At 33.7% G+C, this 16072-nt stretch overlaps 2 protein-coding genes across 2 annotated transcripts in view; one reads left to right on the top strand and one right to left on the bottom strand.

Annotated features, from left to right (window-relative positions):
* LOC107613299 (protein PIN-LIKES 2) lies at positions 3201-5589 on the bottom strand. Its single transcript, XM_016315244.2, has 2 exons — positions 5226-5589; positions 3201-4729 (listed from the first exon to the last, which is right to left on the bottom strand). The coding sequence occupies exons 1-2, from the start codon at positions 5572-5574 to the stop codon at positions 3360-3362; spliced, it is 1719 nt and encodes a 572-aa protein (XP_016170730.2). The 5' UTR covers positions 5575-5589; the 3' UTR covers positions 3201-3359.
* Positions 15301-16072, top strand: part of LOC107613725 — a 10382-nt gene continuing 9610 nt past the window's right edge. The window contains exon 1 of the mRNA XM_016315849.2: positions 15301-15678. Within this exon, the coding sequence (XP_016171335.1) occupies positions 15531-15678 (148 nt within the window). The 5' untranslated portion in view covers positions 15301-15530. The remainder of the gene's footprint in view (positions 15679-16072) is intronic.

Below are 16072 nucleotides of genomic sequence, written 5' to 3'. Positions count from 1 at the left end.
TAAGGATGGTTAGTTATTTCTTTCCCTTCTGTTTTGGTTTTTCCTCCTACTTTTAAGTTTCCTTTATCTTTGTTTTTTTATGTATTTTCTGTTCTCTTTATTTTCCTTTCCTGCATACATAGCATATTCTATCCTTCTTATTCTTTCTTTCTTTTTTCATCTTAAAGTTAAAATTTAAATGCTTGTTCCTTTAGCAATTATTTTTATGGAGGATATTCAAAAACAAATAGTGGAGGTGCTTATATATGTGGTTATATTTGAAGAAATCTGAAATACTTGAATCTTGAGGAAACGGAAAAGGAATCTTCAAAAATAGAGATTTAAAGAAGTATTATGAAGATTCAATCATCATCAATTACTTGAAATAGTTTTGAAAAAAAAAGTGGAAAGATCGAAGAAAGCGAAAGTTCCAAAACTCTGAGCACCAATGATTAGGGCCTAGTTATGTGCCTGTGATGTTTTTGTTTTAAGGATAAACTTGGGCTATTAAATTCAAGGGATGCTTTATCACCCAATAACTTGGGCCAACTGGACCAGAATTATCAATTGAAAGTCCACTTAAAGAGTTGCCTTAAGACAAAATATTAAAAAGTCCAAAGAGGCTCTGGGCATCGATGTCTGGGTCAAAACCCTAATTATGTGCTTGTGGTGTGACTGTGTCAAGGAGAGACTTGGATAATTAGATCCGAGGGGTGCTTTATCACCCGGTAACTTGAGCCAACTAGCTCAAGATTATTGATCGAAAGTCCGTTAAGAGCTGCCTTGTAACAAAGCACTAAGAGTCAAAAGCCCGCAAAATATCTTTTCCCGAAGTAAACTACCTTCAAGTCATTCAAATTCAAAAGAATTCTCATAATACGATTCGAATTTCAGTTTTAAAAATTCCTATATCCTAAGTATGCAAGATTTATGAAAGATGAGAGAGCTGAATGTAACCACAAGAATTATCATAAATCCCATTTTTGTTTTCAAATCTTAAAATCTTTTCAAATATTTTTCATTAAGCTAAACTCCGTTTATCTTTCTTTTTGCTTGAGGACAAGCAAAGTTTTAAGTTTGGTGTTGTGATGGCACGTCATCTTAAGTGATTTTTAGAGTTCTTTTTCATTTATTTTCTCAATAGTTAATCAAATTTCTTATGCTTTCAAATAGAATTTAATAAATAATCAAATATTTAGAGTTTGGATAGTATTTTTATGTTTTCAGGAATTTTTGATTCAAAGACAATAAAAAAATTGAAGATTTTTCACAAAGAAAATACAAAGACAGTAAAAGCGTGGTATAAGGAATCATAAGCGTGTCCAAAAGGAAAAGAAACAGAGGCAAAAGCAAAACGTACGGACACGCTCAACATCAACTCCACGCTCCGCGAAAGACCTGCACGCCCGGCGGCCTCCCCCTCCACGCCCAGCACACCTGGCGGTACCCTTTCCGCGCCCGGTGGGTTCCTCCTAGGAAGATGGAATTTTGGACCTTTTTGCCCAACTTTTTTCTAATGAAAGACCAGACTAAAGATAATTACGACTCTAAGAGGAAACAACTAAGGCCCAAGTATAATTATCCACATCATTAGAAGTCTTAATCACAACCAGAATGTTGAAGACTCTAGAAAATTAGTTATTAATTCTTTCTAGAAATATAAGGGATTTGGTTTGTTTAGAATTTGAATTGAATTATTATTTTGAATTTGAAATTGAAGTCAGTAAGTAGTACCTTATCTTTCTCTCTGGAAGATAAGTAGTTATCTTATCTTTCTCTCCGAAAGATAAGATTAGTAGTTTGAATTTGAATTCTAGAATTTAAGATATAAATAAGTTAACTTTGTTCATAGGGAAGGATATCCAGCTCCTCTGTAATCTCTTTTTCATTATTTTTTTCCTTTTTCATGGGTAACTAATCCTTTGTCAAAGGTTAGGAGTTCTGTTTATGTTTTCTATGGGTTATTAATCTATGTTTATTTTATTTTAAAGTTTTGCATTGATCTATTTCATAATTGAGTTATTCGTTCTTCATTCGGATTAGTAGTATCGTAAGGTATGCTAATCTCTTTTGAATTCTTTTATTTTAATTTGAAAATTTGATATTTGAATTAAAACTTGAAAACTCTGTCACATAACTCTTTGAATTTGGCTAGGAATAGTGATTCAATTAGTGTGCAACACATGTATGATTTTCAATCACTCTAATTTTGAATAAATGACATATAATTTGGATTAGAACAACTTTTGAAAACTGTGTTGTCTTTTAAGATTTAACTGGAAATGACTAGCTTGAATACGTGACATATAATTCGATCTAAGGACTACTTTAAAATCTTATTTGAATCTAAAATAAATTTTTGTACTTAATCTCTTGATTAATTAATTGACAAGTAATTAATGCTTGAGAAATTTAGGAGCCAAGGAATTGAAAATCAGTTACTAAAGATTTATCGTGAAAGATCTTTGCACACTTCAAGATAAGTAACCAAGATTTGATTTCTCTTAAAGCATAAACGTCTCCGAAATTCATGACTTTCACTATCATTATCTTCTCTCAAATCAATACTCAAGCTCTCTATCCGTGACATTCAAGCATTCAAGAACTCAAGATTCCAAGATTCTTCATCAATCTAGATTATTTTAATCTAATTAGGTATTTAATTTGATATTTGCTTGCTCAATCCTTTAATCTTTGTGGAAACGATATCCACTCACCGTGGTATTACTTGAACGATCCGGAACACTTGCCGGTATCCATGAACTCTAATTTTCGCTCATCAACTATTGCCAACCCTATTGGGCCACTAACTTCTTTCAACTAGAAGCTTTGAGTCTTCATAACATTGTCAATCAACTATTGCCAACCCTATTGGGCCACTAACTTCTTTCAACTAGAAGCTTTGAGTTTTCATAACATTATCAACTGTATTCGGCATGGTCGTATAAATATCCCAGGATCGGTTTATTAACATAAGTTTCCCAGCAAAACATAGCAAGACTTCTCAAAGAACTGCGACAATAATATAGTTTTTTCGTTAAAAGAAAATGTAAACGTCTAAGCTTAACAAAGTAGTTACATTAGCTTAGCGGTCAACACGAAACTTAAAACATCATCCGGTGAATTAAGATGCTAATTGAACGCTTTGCAAATTATACTCGAAAACGCTAAAAGCTACTCCTATTGATTCCACCAAACAAAATTTATGAAGACGAACAAAATGAGCTAATGAAATCCTAAAACCCAATTCAATATTTTAACATTATTTTCTTGCATCATCGGTGCCAAACCAAATGCAATATACAAATGACATGAAGAGAATATTTTATCTATCAACATCATACCACCCATAACCCCAGGGTAGTAAATCATACAGCAACTTAGATGTATGAAATTATTTTGAAATAGATTACAATGTACAAGGAAAGGGAGAATAGGGCAAATATGTGTTGCCAGAAGAGAAGCGCTGAAGCTTCACTAACTGCATAGCCCCGCAAGCTGGCAATCGCTCCCAGTAAAATAGCACTTGGTGTAGTATACTGTAACAAAAGCACAAATCTGAACATGGCATCAGGCTCACCCAAGAAATTTAGCTTATCTGACAATGTCACAATCCCAATTCCCAGAAGAGGAAGAACCAGGAGTCTTGCCACAATTATACCAATCGTAGTTCTAAGTCCAAGTTTTGACTCATTTGGACCTTCAGCAAGCATGCCCCCCAATACGAGCATCACAGAAGGTACCATTGCCCCACCTAAAATCTCTAAGCTGTCTGTAATGAATAACAATGGTGCATCAAATCCGAAGAACAAAGCTTTCAGTTGAGGTATCATTCCAATGAAGATAGCCAATAGAGATGCAATTGTTGGGGGTTGAAGTATGTGCTGAATTGGTGTTTGTTCAGCAACAATTCGAATTCTTCTAACAACTCTAGGTTCCGCCAAACACCTAATAGACCTAGGACTGTTCCCACCACTGCTTTCCGCTGTAATCTCGAGATCTGGTACAGTAGATGAGGATATTCCTGAGATGCTCTTGAAAACCCTGGCAATAAAAGGTGTCTTAGAATGTTCAGTCTCTTTATCCTCAATTCCAGGCCACTCAGCTTCAACAAGAAGCGGCCTACTGATATCGTTAAGTCTCTGTTCCTCAATCTCATTCCCTTCCTCGACAATCTCATAATACTGCATAGGAGGCTCCATCATGTGATAGACAAAGGTGTATACAAGAATCACAGCAACCCATTGTGAAAAGGACACATAAGATACCCCTCTTGAGTTGCAGTGAGATCCAAATGGGTTATCCTTACTATGGCAAACGGATCCAACCAAGGCAAGGGGAAGATTCCCGGTGTTCCCAAACCCTGTCATTATAATAGTAAATCTGGTTAACTCCGGCGGAGGGCGACATATGACAACCACCAAGAACCCGAGTAAGCAACCCAAAGCAGTACTAACAAGCACATTTACAGGTATAAACCACCATTCCAGAAAGTTCTGAAGAGTAATGCTTCCCCCGAGCTCGGTGAATATAAGGCAGGGCAAGAACAGAGCAAAAACAAGTTTACTAAGGAGTCTAAATGTGGCTCTGGGGATGAATTGCATTCTAGGGTTTGCAAGAAATAGTCCTATAACAGTAAGACATAGCAGCTTCAACAAAGGGACTATAGCACTTGCTAGATCAGCACCGCCGGACCTCATATTAAAGTTTTCATATAAACCAGCACCGCCTCCCGACATGTTTCCCCTTCCTGCAATAAATCACAGCTTTAAGTAGTGAACACAAAAATCATTTTTCCAAGTTATTTTTTCTTTATCGCCCAAGAAACAATCAAGAGAAAAATAATCCATGGATAGTATTCAAACTATTAATTTATACGAAGACAAAATCATGAATTCATGATTCCAATTTCCAACAATCACTTGATCAAAGTCAATAGTACAAAATAATCAAAAACCAATGATACCAGTTGCTAATCAGAAGAAAACCTAGGTGTAACGGATCAATAACCATAAAATCAGTGAAGAAGACACAAAGGTCCCACCAAGCTGAACTCAAGTTCAAGTCACAAACATCTCAACCGCAACTTCTTCAACACCTAACAAGTTATTATTTTTCACAACACCTAACAAATGATAATTATAATTGTAACTGCAAACTTACACAGTTCATGTTTAGAGAATGGAATTGAAGCGCAGTGAAAATTAAAATCTCGAGAAAGTTCTAAAGCTAATGTTGATATTTACCTGTGGAATGGAATCTGATGCAGCTATCTACAGGACTGTGTGCACTGCACCAGCAAGGCAGCAAGCGAGTTCGATTTTCTGCTTTCTCTAACACTGAAACAAGGAAAGATTCGAGAAGGTTCAGCTCCAAACGATGGCTTTTCTGACAATTAGTGTTTGTAGCCGCCGGCTCTGAGCTCAAGAGAAACGTCAAAAGGAGGACGGTAGCAGCGCCGGCGAGGGGAGCGGAGGAGCACAGTTTTGAAGGCCGGCAACAGTGGCCCAAGAGTGATGTGATTAGGGCAAAAGCTGTCTTGGAAATTATTGGGAAATTTGTAAGATCTGGATTCCTGCCTGTCTTCTCTTGCATTTTCTTTTCTTTTTAAATTAAAAAAAAAAAAGAAAAAAGGTAAACCCATAGGCCATAGTTATCAAAATCTAATGAGTGATTAATTAGTAAAAAATATAAAATAACAATTTGGTCTTTAAATTCTAAAATATAGAACTAGTTTTACGTAAATAAAAAATATAAAATAATAAAAAAATGAGTAAAGTGATTATTAGATCTTTAGAATTTTTTACTTCAGATTAATTAGTTTTTTTTAAAAAAATAGCGTATTAATTTGGTCTTTCACGATAGTAAATAGTAGACATATTATGTCACTTTATTAATTTATTATGTGAAATTCAATAGTGATACTTATATATCCCAACTAATTAGTCTTAAAGCCGAAATCTCGAAGACCTATTACTTAACTCAATATTCTAAAAAATTTAAAATAAATATTTGTGTATGTATATAATATATATAATAATTAGCACATGAAGTAGTAAAGGAACACAATAGCTTGGTGGAATGTCTTGTTGGAACCTAGCAATGGGACATGAATTTGAACTTCTCTACATGTATTTTTGAATATTGGATCCAATATTTAGGAGCACCGTAAGATCGGCCGATTTTGGATGGTTTAATTTCGTCTTCAGTCCAAACTTTCAACCGAATCAGCCATATCATCAGTTCATCGATTTTTCATTCGAACTGGCCAATTTGGTCCGGTTCTTACAACTATGGAATTCCATCTCGAGAACTGGACCAACTCGTCCAGTCGGATTGGAAATCCAGTGAACCGGTAACAAATTCGGTCCGGATGAGCTAACTAACCAGACAAGGAAGAGAACTGGCAAGACCCGGTTTGAACTGGCTGGGTTTGACAAAAATCGGCAAACCGGCGGGTTTGAAAAAATCCGGATCAGTTTGGACTATTTTTTTTCTTCAAGTGAAACGATGTTGTTTCCATTATTTAAAAAAAAAATTGAAAGGCTGAAAGCTTGAAACCCTAACTCGATTCCCACTTTCCAATTCCCACACGGCCACACCCAAAATTCCAAACTCTAAACGGCTGAGACTGAGAGAGACCTATTCAGGTTCAGGCATTCTCGCACCACCCAACGGTCCCGACCACAGCCAGTGCCACCTCCACCGAACGGTGTGATGTCGTTGGCTACTGCTATGCGGAGTCGTCGTCTTGGTGGCCCCTGTGTAGCTCAGCTCATCGCCTTCTGTCCTGTGCTGCTGTGTGTCCGTCGTCGTCTTCTTTTTGCCGGTCCGGTCGTCTAATCGTCCCTGTCGTCGTCGTCAGCGCCGTGCTTTTTTTTCGGTCTCTCTTTTCTCTGTCGGTGGTGCATCAGCCATAAGGTACGTATTTTTTTTAAGTTATTCAGTATTTCAAATTTTTAATTATTTAGTACTTCAGTTAGAATTAATTGATTAATGATGTTGATTATCTATGTTGACTATATTTAGTTGATTATAAGTTTATAACTTGTTGATTTCTGTCAAATTGTTCAATTTTTGTTTTATGTTGTTGGTGTAATATATTGTTGATTATAGTGTAATGTATTCTTGTTATATGTAATATATTGTTGTTATATTTGGTTGCTATTGTATATTATTCTTAGTAGATTATTGTTGTATATTATTCTGGTAGATAGATTAGTCTTTTAGTCCTGGTTATTAGGAATTTAGGATGGCTTCATTAAATACACCATCAGAAGCACCAACTTTTCAAGAACAATGATCAACTTCTGATGCAACAATTGGAACCCAAAATAAATAGCAATAGAGAAAAAAACTAATCTTGCATGGGGTCATTATAAACAAGTTATGGATAAAGAAAAAACTATTCTGTTATGTATTTATTGCGAGAAGCTTATTAGGGGTGGAGAAATTAACCGGGTTAAGCATCATTTGGCTGGAAAAGGTGGAGATATTGAGACATGTCGAAAGATGCCAACTGTAGTAAGACACCAATTCAATCAAAACATTGAAAATCTTCGAACCAAGAAAAGAAAAACTCAAGAAGAATATGCAGAAAGTTATAATACTTATGATGAAGTTGAAAGAGAATTTGATGAGATTGAACGTAATGAGATGTGACAACAACAAAAATCAAGGCTTCCAGCACCTAGTTCTAGAAAAGGAAAACAACTCAAGGGATTACAATCTTTTTTTCCATCGACAACAACACTTGGAGCTCAACCAACTATTAAAAGTGTTCTCCAAAGCAAAAGAAATTATGGAGAAGTGTGATATTGCTATTACAAAATAGATGATGGATGCCTCTGTGCCATTTAGTGCGGTTAATTCAGCTTATTATCAGCCAATGATCGATGCTATTGCAAACATGGGTGCATGGTATAAAGGGCCAAATTATGGAAGAGTTCGTGGATATTTGTTGAGTAAATCGGTTGAAGATGTAAAGAAAATGATTGAATATTATCGTGAGATTTGGAAACAAACTGGATGTACTATCATGGCCGATGGATGGACTGATCGTTGTAGGCGTACTTTAATTGATTTCTTAGTTTATTTCCCTAAAGGAACTATTTTTCTAAAGGCAGTTGATGCTTCTCATGTCTCGAAAACTATTGATGATTTGTTTAAGTTGCTTAGGGATGTTGTATTATTTGTTGGTCCTGAGAATGTTGTACATGTAGTGACGGATAATGCTGTAAATTACATTGTTGCTAAAAGGTTATTCGAATCGGAGTTTCCTAGATTGTATTGGTCTCCTTGTGCAGCACATTGTGTTAACTTGATATTTCAAGATATTAGAAAGTTAGAGGAAGTGAGTGAAACTGTGTCATAAGCTTCAATGATTACGAAGTATATCTATAATCATTGACATCCTTTGAACTTGATGAGAAAGTTCACAGGCGAACGAGAAATACTTTATCTAGCTCCAACTCGGTTTGGCAATAATTTTATTGCTTTGCAAAGTATTTTAGCTCAAAAGGATGCATTAAGAGCTATGGTGACATCTAGAGAATGGACAAGCTCAGCTTACTCTAAAGAAACTAAAGCTAAAAAGTTTGTGGATCAAGTCTTAGATTTTACATTTTGGAATCAATGCGCTGATATTGTTAAGCTAATTGAGTCACTTGTTCGTGTATTGCATATTGTGGATAGTGAAGATAGAGATGCAATGGGTTTTCTTTATCAAGCTATTTATAAGGATCGGGAAGAGATGGTGAAGAGGTTTCAAAAAGAAAGAGGGTTGTTGATCCTTATTTGAAAATTTTAGATACACGTTGGGATTCACAACTTCGAAAAAACCTTCATATTGCTGGTTATTGGTTAAATCCAGCTTTTCGATTTAATGCTGTAGAATTTAAAAAGCATAAGTAAACAAATTTTGGCCTACTAGATTTCATTGAGAGATATGCTTACAGTGATGCAGATTTGAATTCTAAATTGACAAGTGAGATGAGAATCTTTAAGAATGCTGAACAAGAATTTGGAAGACAGTCTGTAATATGTGAGCGAAGCACAGTGATGCCTGGTAAATTGCTTATTAAAATTAGTCTTTTATGATTATGATATGTTTATGATTTGATTTTTATGATTGTGATATATTATTTCCTTTTTATGTTAGGATCAATGGTAGGAATCTTATGGATGTGGAGCACCAACTTGCAAAAGTTAGCGATTCGTGTTTTGAGTCAAACTTGTAGTTCTTCAGGTTGTGAGCACAACTGGAGCATTTTTGAACATATTCACTCAAAGAAAAATAATCGGTTAGAGCATCAAAAACTTAATGATCTTGTTTATGTTCATTACAACTTAAGGCTACAACAAAGGTACTTTTTATTATTCTTTCTTGAAGGCATTATTTTAAATTTTGAGTCATAATATGAATAATCAAGTTAATTGATAATATAAGAACCGAATGAGAAAGTAAAGTTATGATCCAATTTGTCTTGACGCATTTAAGGATCATTTGAAATGGATAATGGAAGATTCACCACCATTTTTAACTCCTGAAGAAGTTGATGTTTTACGGAATGATCTTGCAAATATGTATCTTCAATCAACTTTAGATGATTTGGGTATGTTTTTGTTAGGGTTGATTTTGTAATGCTTAGCCAAAATATTTTGCCTTATTATTGATTATGATTTGTGAAACATTATTAAAATGCTAGATCAATTGAATTTGGAGATGATCGAGATGATGATGAAGCTATAATAATTCTATGAAAAATACAAATTAGAATGAAACTAATCAGAATGTAGCTCCAGATTTGTCAGATGAAGAAAGATATCAAAACTTTGAAATTACTCCTTGGATATAATCCATGGATTGTTATTTTTATTGTGTTAAATTGAGATACTAATTTAACAGTACTAACAAATTTTATGTTTATTTTCGTATTAATTATTTTTAGAATCTGAGACTTAATGTTTATTAAAGGGAAAATTCTAAGGTGCTGAGGGAAAGATGTTTCATTACCTGTGAAATGCACGTGTCATTCATGGGTGTATCGGCCATGGCTCAGCAGGAGCAGGAAGGAGCAAGTGCGGGCCCCCCAATGATGGAGAATGAGGGTGACAGTTGATGTTCATTAGTTGAGCCAATTGAAGTAATTATAATGTTAATTGAGTGTGTTTGTAGTGGGCTGCAGGGTTTTAAATGGAGTGGTGTAGACCTTACATTTTTGCTTGAGGGATTTTGCACCGTAACTTTTATTATTTTGATTGGGGTGTGAAAATTAGATTTTGGATTTGAGATTTGAGTTGGATATGAAGAAAGTTGGCTGTACTAGCAGAGGTAGGGCCAAAAAGGAAGTTGGGCTATGTTAAGAAAGTTGTTATGGATTAAGAAAAAAAAAGAAAAGTTGTAATGGAAGTTGCATGAAGGAATGAGGAAAAAAATGTTGCATGAAGGAAAGAATAAAGTAGTCTTTAGTCCTGACACAAAAAAAGTAATCATTAGTGTTTTTTAATAAGGGTTTGTCAGTGTTGCAAAGTATAGGGTTAGAGTTCAGGGGTGAGGGATTAGGGTTTAGGGTTTGTAGTTAAGGGTTTAGGGTTAAAGTTATGGGCTAATCGAGGATATATGACATATAATCCGGTTAGTTATGGGTGATGAGGTTCTTGTGGCGCTAAGGCTAGAATCATAGAGCTTCATTCTTCGATCCGGAAGATCTGACCTTGTCTATAGCGTTTTGAGTAGGATCAACAAAGGAGAATGAATTGCCTGCGCTTCACCTCCGTTCATATTGAATGACCACTGACAACTGCGTTTGGTATGAATTAGGAGAGATTAACTTGATGAGAGGACATGAGTCAATCACTTACAGCTTTGCCATAGAATGAATCATACATTGTTAAAGTAGTCTATGAGATGTATTAATCCAGAAAGATAAAGCATCTCTGGAACCTTAACTGAGTTCTCATTATTGTTTCTCCATTAATTCTTTACTATTTTCTTTATTTTCTTGTTTATGTGCACTCAACAATAACAACTACCTTTCTATTCGCCTGACTAAGATTTGCAGGATAACCACAGCTTGCTCAATCCAACAATCCTCGTGGGATGGACCCTCACTCACCTGAAGTATTACTTGGACGAGCCGGTGTACTTGCCAGTGAAGTTGTGTGAGTTCAATTTCGCGCACCAGAACACATATTTGATTGCATGGTTTCTTCATTAATTATATAACTAATAAGTCATCACTCTTTAGTTAAATCATGGATAAGGTTCAGCCAGTAGTGAGATAAGGAAGAGAGTGTGATTTTAATCATGGTGAAGTGGGTTAATCATGGTTTACTAGATAGAAAAAAACTGTTTCGGTTAAAAGAGAGAAAATCAGTTCGGTTTAAGATCGGCTAGATATTTTGGTTCTTTTTTTTTATTCTAGATAATCTTTCTAGTGGCTTCATGATTTGTGGTTGAAGATAATTCATTGATGTTATGGTCGAATTGCCAAAGAAAGAATAGTACAATTTAATTATCAAACCGCAAGATTACTGTTTTTAAACCTATCGGTTTAAACAACTGGCAACAGAGAAATTGGTATCAGAGAGCATATCGGCTCCAAATCAAATTTAGAATATTCGACTAAGCTAAAATTGTTAAGAATAGCTAGTAGTAAAGTACTCAGAGATGAATTTTAACTTAACGTTGAAATTCATCGTTATTAGCACGATTTTTGACTTAGGACACGCTTTTATCACTCACTATATATCTATTTTTTTCACTTATCTAATCTAAATTTGTATTATAATATATGATCAGGTGATTCTCGTACATTTATCGAATTCTCATCACAGAACTTTCGAAAATGAATTCTATGAAAAAAGGGGGTGTTACATGTGTGTTTGTGTGTGGGTTTGGGGAAAGGGGGCCTGGCGGCTGCTAAAGGAAAAAGAGAGGAGTGAGAGAGTATATCACTTAGGTTAGGGTTTGGTTAGTAGAAAAGGGCTATGGCAAAAATCCAGAGACTAGGTTGCCTTTTGATCCTAAAAACTTACTTGCAGCCAATTAATTCGACTCTTGATGATGCATCCACTAACTTCTATGTTTTACATTCTATCAAAGCTGCATATATTTTATCCATAGCAGCTTTTCAATGAGATAAAGCAAGAGCTTGAGCAGATGATGTTGGCTCATGCTGAGTAAGATCTACTAATTCATGCAATAAGAAAATCATTATCTTTGGTTTTAGAATGTCGGCCATGCCTCTAGTAATTATTAGATTTTTTCCTAGTTTGATCAATTTTAAACACAATCTTTCTCAACTTGTTAATAAGTGAATCCTAAATTACTATAGAAAAACACAAAGTAGAAGCAAAAATACTTCTGTTAGCAGTTAACTAATAGGTATCATTACAAACAACATTGACATCAAATTCAGGCTAAACTAAAATTTGAAGTGGCTCTATTTTAGAGTGGGGTGATATAGACATAGACTATGTTTTAGGATGGAGAAACACAAGAATTATATTAGTTTCAAGTTGAAAGTTAGGATTTGGAACGTTGCAGAAAGTTATCAACAACTAATGAGCTAAGGTTGCGTTTATTTCTTGGGACTGTGACTAGGACGGAAAGATTGACATTGCCTATTGTGTTTGGACTAAAGATTGGAACAAATATTTTAGTCCTTGGACCACAACTCAACCTAAGAACTATAGATATTATTTTCTCAAACTTTAGTAGAATTAGAGATCATCACTACTAGATCAGTTATTAAAATAATCTGTAGAGTTTAAAAACTCATAGTTGGATGTTAAGAAATTCATAAACTTAGTAGCTTAAATGATATTTCTATGAGAGAACTATTCTTAGAGATATAATATAATATTTAGACTACGACATGAAACGAAACTATCAAGATTAGAATCGTTGAAATCTCTTCCATGATAAAAGTGTTATGGAAGAAATAAGAAAGTTGAAAAAGTTAGAGAAATTTTGCAGCATTTTATTTTCTTGCATGCGCTCTTCTTGTTCTTCTAGGATTTGACCGTTTGAGATCTTATAAATTTAATAAGAAAAAAAAATAAAATTCCGTTAAAAACTTTTTTTTCATTCTCATTTTAAGAATAAAAATCATACAAGTAATTTTTACTTGTATCTATCTGTAGATTTTTTTTTATACGGTTGGAAAAAAAGTTACTCCAAAAAAAGTTTGACTTGCTGATAACACTCACTTTTAAATAATGGAGTAAAAATGCACGTTTTATTTTGCTCAATTGAAATTCTAAGGTAAGCACATTTCACGCCTTTAAATTTTTGGCAAATGAAACAATTACATTATATTTTTGAGGTAGTTTATTTACACGAACTCAATTTTTAAGATTATTTATCTTTGAGTTTAAGATTTCTCAAATCTTAAGTTCAGATTTTATACTTAAATAGAGATATATTTAGAATCAATGTATACATAAAAAATTGAATATATAGGATTGTGTTTGAGATTAATCTAGATAGGTATAAGGATAATCAAGATCAGCGATTCTAGCGATTGAAGCAAAACAAAAATAGACGGAAATGATATTTACAATGACACTCTTGACGTTGAAATCAAAATAAGAGCATTGAAGTAGGTCAAGTTTAGGGTTGTGAATACATTGTTAGAAGGGCTTTGAGCTCCTCATTTACACTGACGTGATGGTGGTGGATTGGAAAACACTTGATTTGGGGATTGAAATTATTTTCTCTGTTCGAATTAGACAAGTTGGAGATTTCAGAGACCAGTTGGGCTTCGGACTGTCGCGTGCTGTGAGTCCGTTGGCCATTACACGCTTTGAGCCTTTTCGGGTGGTTCAAATTCCACTACACTAGTAAAAGTTAAATATACGTGATGTAATAGCAAAAATGTTTGCCTCAAATAAAGCCACACGAGGATTGAATCCTAGTAGAATTGCTAAATTAGTGTGTGTTAGTGTGTTGTATGACCAAAAAAAGAAAAACTTAAATTTTTTTTATAAAAATTGAATATAATTTTTTTGTGTATCAAATATATAGATCTCTACACTAGTAAAAAAATTTTTAGATAATTACCTCTCCACCCAACTCCAAAAAGAGTGGGCATAGTTCCAAAAAATAGCAGCAAAAACAGGACAATAATAATAAAAGAAAACATAAAATCAAGCATTAAACAATAAATTATCATAGATCATCTTATATCTTTTAATTCATCTTAGACTTGATATTTGCACTCATAATAAAGACAATGTTATTTCTATATCTCTATATGCACCATATTACAGGAAAAAAAATAACATAATCTACACTTCTTTCACACTAGTATAAATTTAAAATATATACAAATTAATGAGTTATTAAATTATATTTTTTATTAGTGTAAGAAAATATTTTTATTAATGTATGTTAATTTTTGCAAAATGTTACAGAATAAATCTTTATAATAAGTAATCATAATTCAAGAGTTTCATTAATAAAATTTGATTTTCATACAGATCAGAGATATAAGCTTTGTATCTTTACTTACATGCTTCGCATTCTTTTCTTATTTCCGAGTAATTGGATTGAATTGGTCATCAATAGAATCACTTTTAGTTAGTTTACAAATTAAACAATCGTACTCAATTGAGTAAAATCATTTTTCGTCTTCAATTCTCGGATAGGTCTCAGGTCTCAACAGTGAGCAAGCAACTCGGCAGGAATATTTGGTCAGTTGTTACTTGTTAGCAATTAATTCAAGGTCGTGCATTTCTAACTGCCAAATTAGCACTTGATAATTCTGCTGAAATTTATAAATTTCTCACTTGATAATTATGTTTATACTTTATACTATTTTTGTGTATATTTTTTATTGTAATTTTTTATCTTAACTTTTATCAATGATTTTTAATTTAAAAATCAAATATATAAAAAAATATACACAAAAANNNNTAAATATAGTATTCTTATTTTCCTTTTATCCTAAGCTACATTTATTGTGCCACTCTTTTGTACCATCCCTAACCAATATACCAATGTCACTCCAATACGTATTCTTCATCAATAAAGACAGCATAGTGGGACGGTGGGAAACAGAAAGAAAGAAAGACTCACCATAAAAGCTAACATTTTTACCACTACATTATATCGTTAAGAAATTGAACATAGAAGAGCAAAAAGTAAAAAAAAGGATCAAACAGGAGGGAAAAATTAATTAATTAAATAATCAAATAACAATAATACTGAACTTTTTTCCATTACCCTTCTTAATTTTTTTTTATATATAAAAAGGGTGACACATAACCATTAGCCACGAGTCAAACAACAAAATATAAATTAAGGGTCCAATTCCAAAAGGCAGAAAGTGAATCCATTCCAAACCCAATTCTTTATATTGCAACTGTTTGAAAGCATTATTGGGGTACCAACCTGAACCAAATTAATTTGTCTCTATATTATTATTGTTATTTTGAGGGTGAAGTGCTACCAGCCACATTGCAAAAGGAAAGGATACTTTTCAAAGGAGGAGAGGTTCACAAGAAGGTGACTTTCTTTGTATCTTTCATTGAGATCTGGAGTTATGTGGGAAGGACCAAACTATCCAATGAGTGGTGTCAAATATGAGAGTGGTGGTGTTGTTTTCATGCTGTTTTTTCTTTGGACAACATTAACAACAATAACTCGAGCAATGGAGGTACCTAAGATTACTCAAAGGTTCCATTTTCCAGGTATGTTTCTCAATTCCCAATTCTCAAACATTATCATTTTTATTTTATCTATTTATCTTCTATATTTTGCTTCTTCCTTATCTTGGAGTTTGCCATTATTGTTGTTGTTGCTGCTGTTTCCATGTTTAATTTAGTATTTAGATCTCTGCATAAAAAAAGAGTATTTGTTTCTATGAGTAGTGATGAATAGCTGGCATGTATGTTACTTTGGTAATGGTGGTTAGGAAAATGGTGATTGTGAAGGCGCAGGCAATAATGGATATCAACATCAACATAAGATATTAAGATTTTTAGCACTGGTTAGTGCTTACTCTTTTGCTTGTTTTTCAGTAACCATTAAGAGTAATTACTCATCTTAACAAAATAATAAAATAAAAACACGTTTTTTTTTTTT

The sequence above is a fragment of the Arachis ipaensis genome, chromosome B08, assembly GCF_000816755.2.
Source record: "Arachis ipaensis cultivar K30076 chromosome B08, Araip1.1, whole genome shotgun sequence".
In the NCBI taxonomy this organism is placed as follows: Eukaryota; Viridiplantae; Streptophyta; class Magnoliopsida; order Fabales; family Fabaceae; genus Arachis; species Arachis ipaensis.
Note: the sequence above shows the minus strand (reverse complement) of the source record. Positions and strands in the feature narration are given on the sequence as shown.

Coding starts and splice junctions, on each gene's coding strand:
- LOC107613299 (XM_016315244.2), bottom strand. CDS start 5,574: ATGCAAGAGAAGACAGGCAGGAATCCAGATCTTACAAATTTCCCAATA. Junction 4,730..5,225: donor CATCAGATTCCATTCCACAG/GTAAATATCAAC, acceptor GATTTATTGCAG/GAAGGGGAAACATGTCGGGA.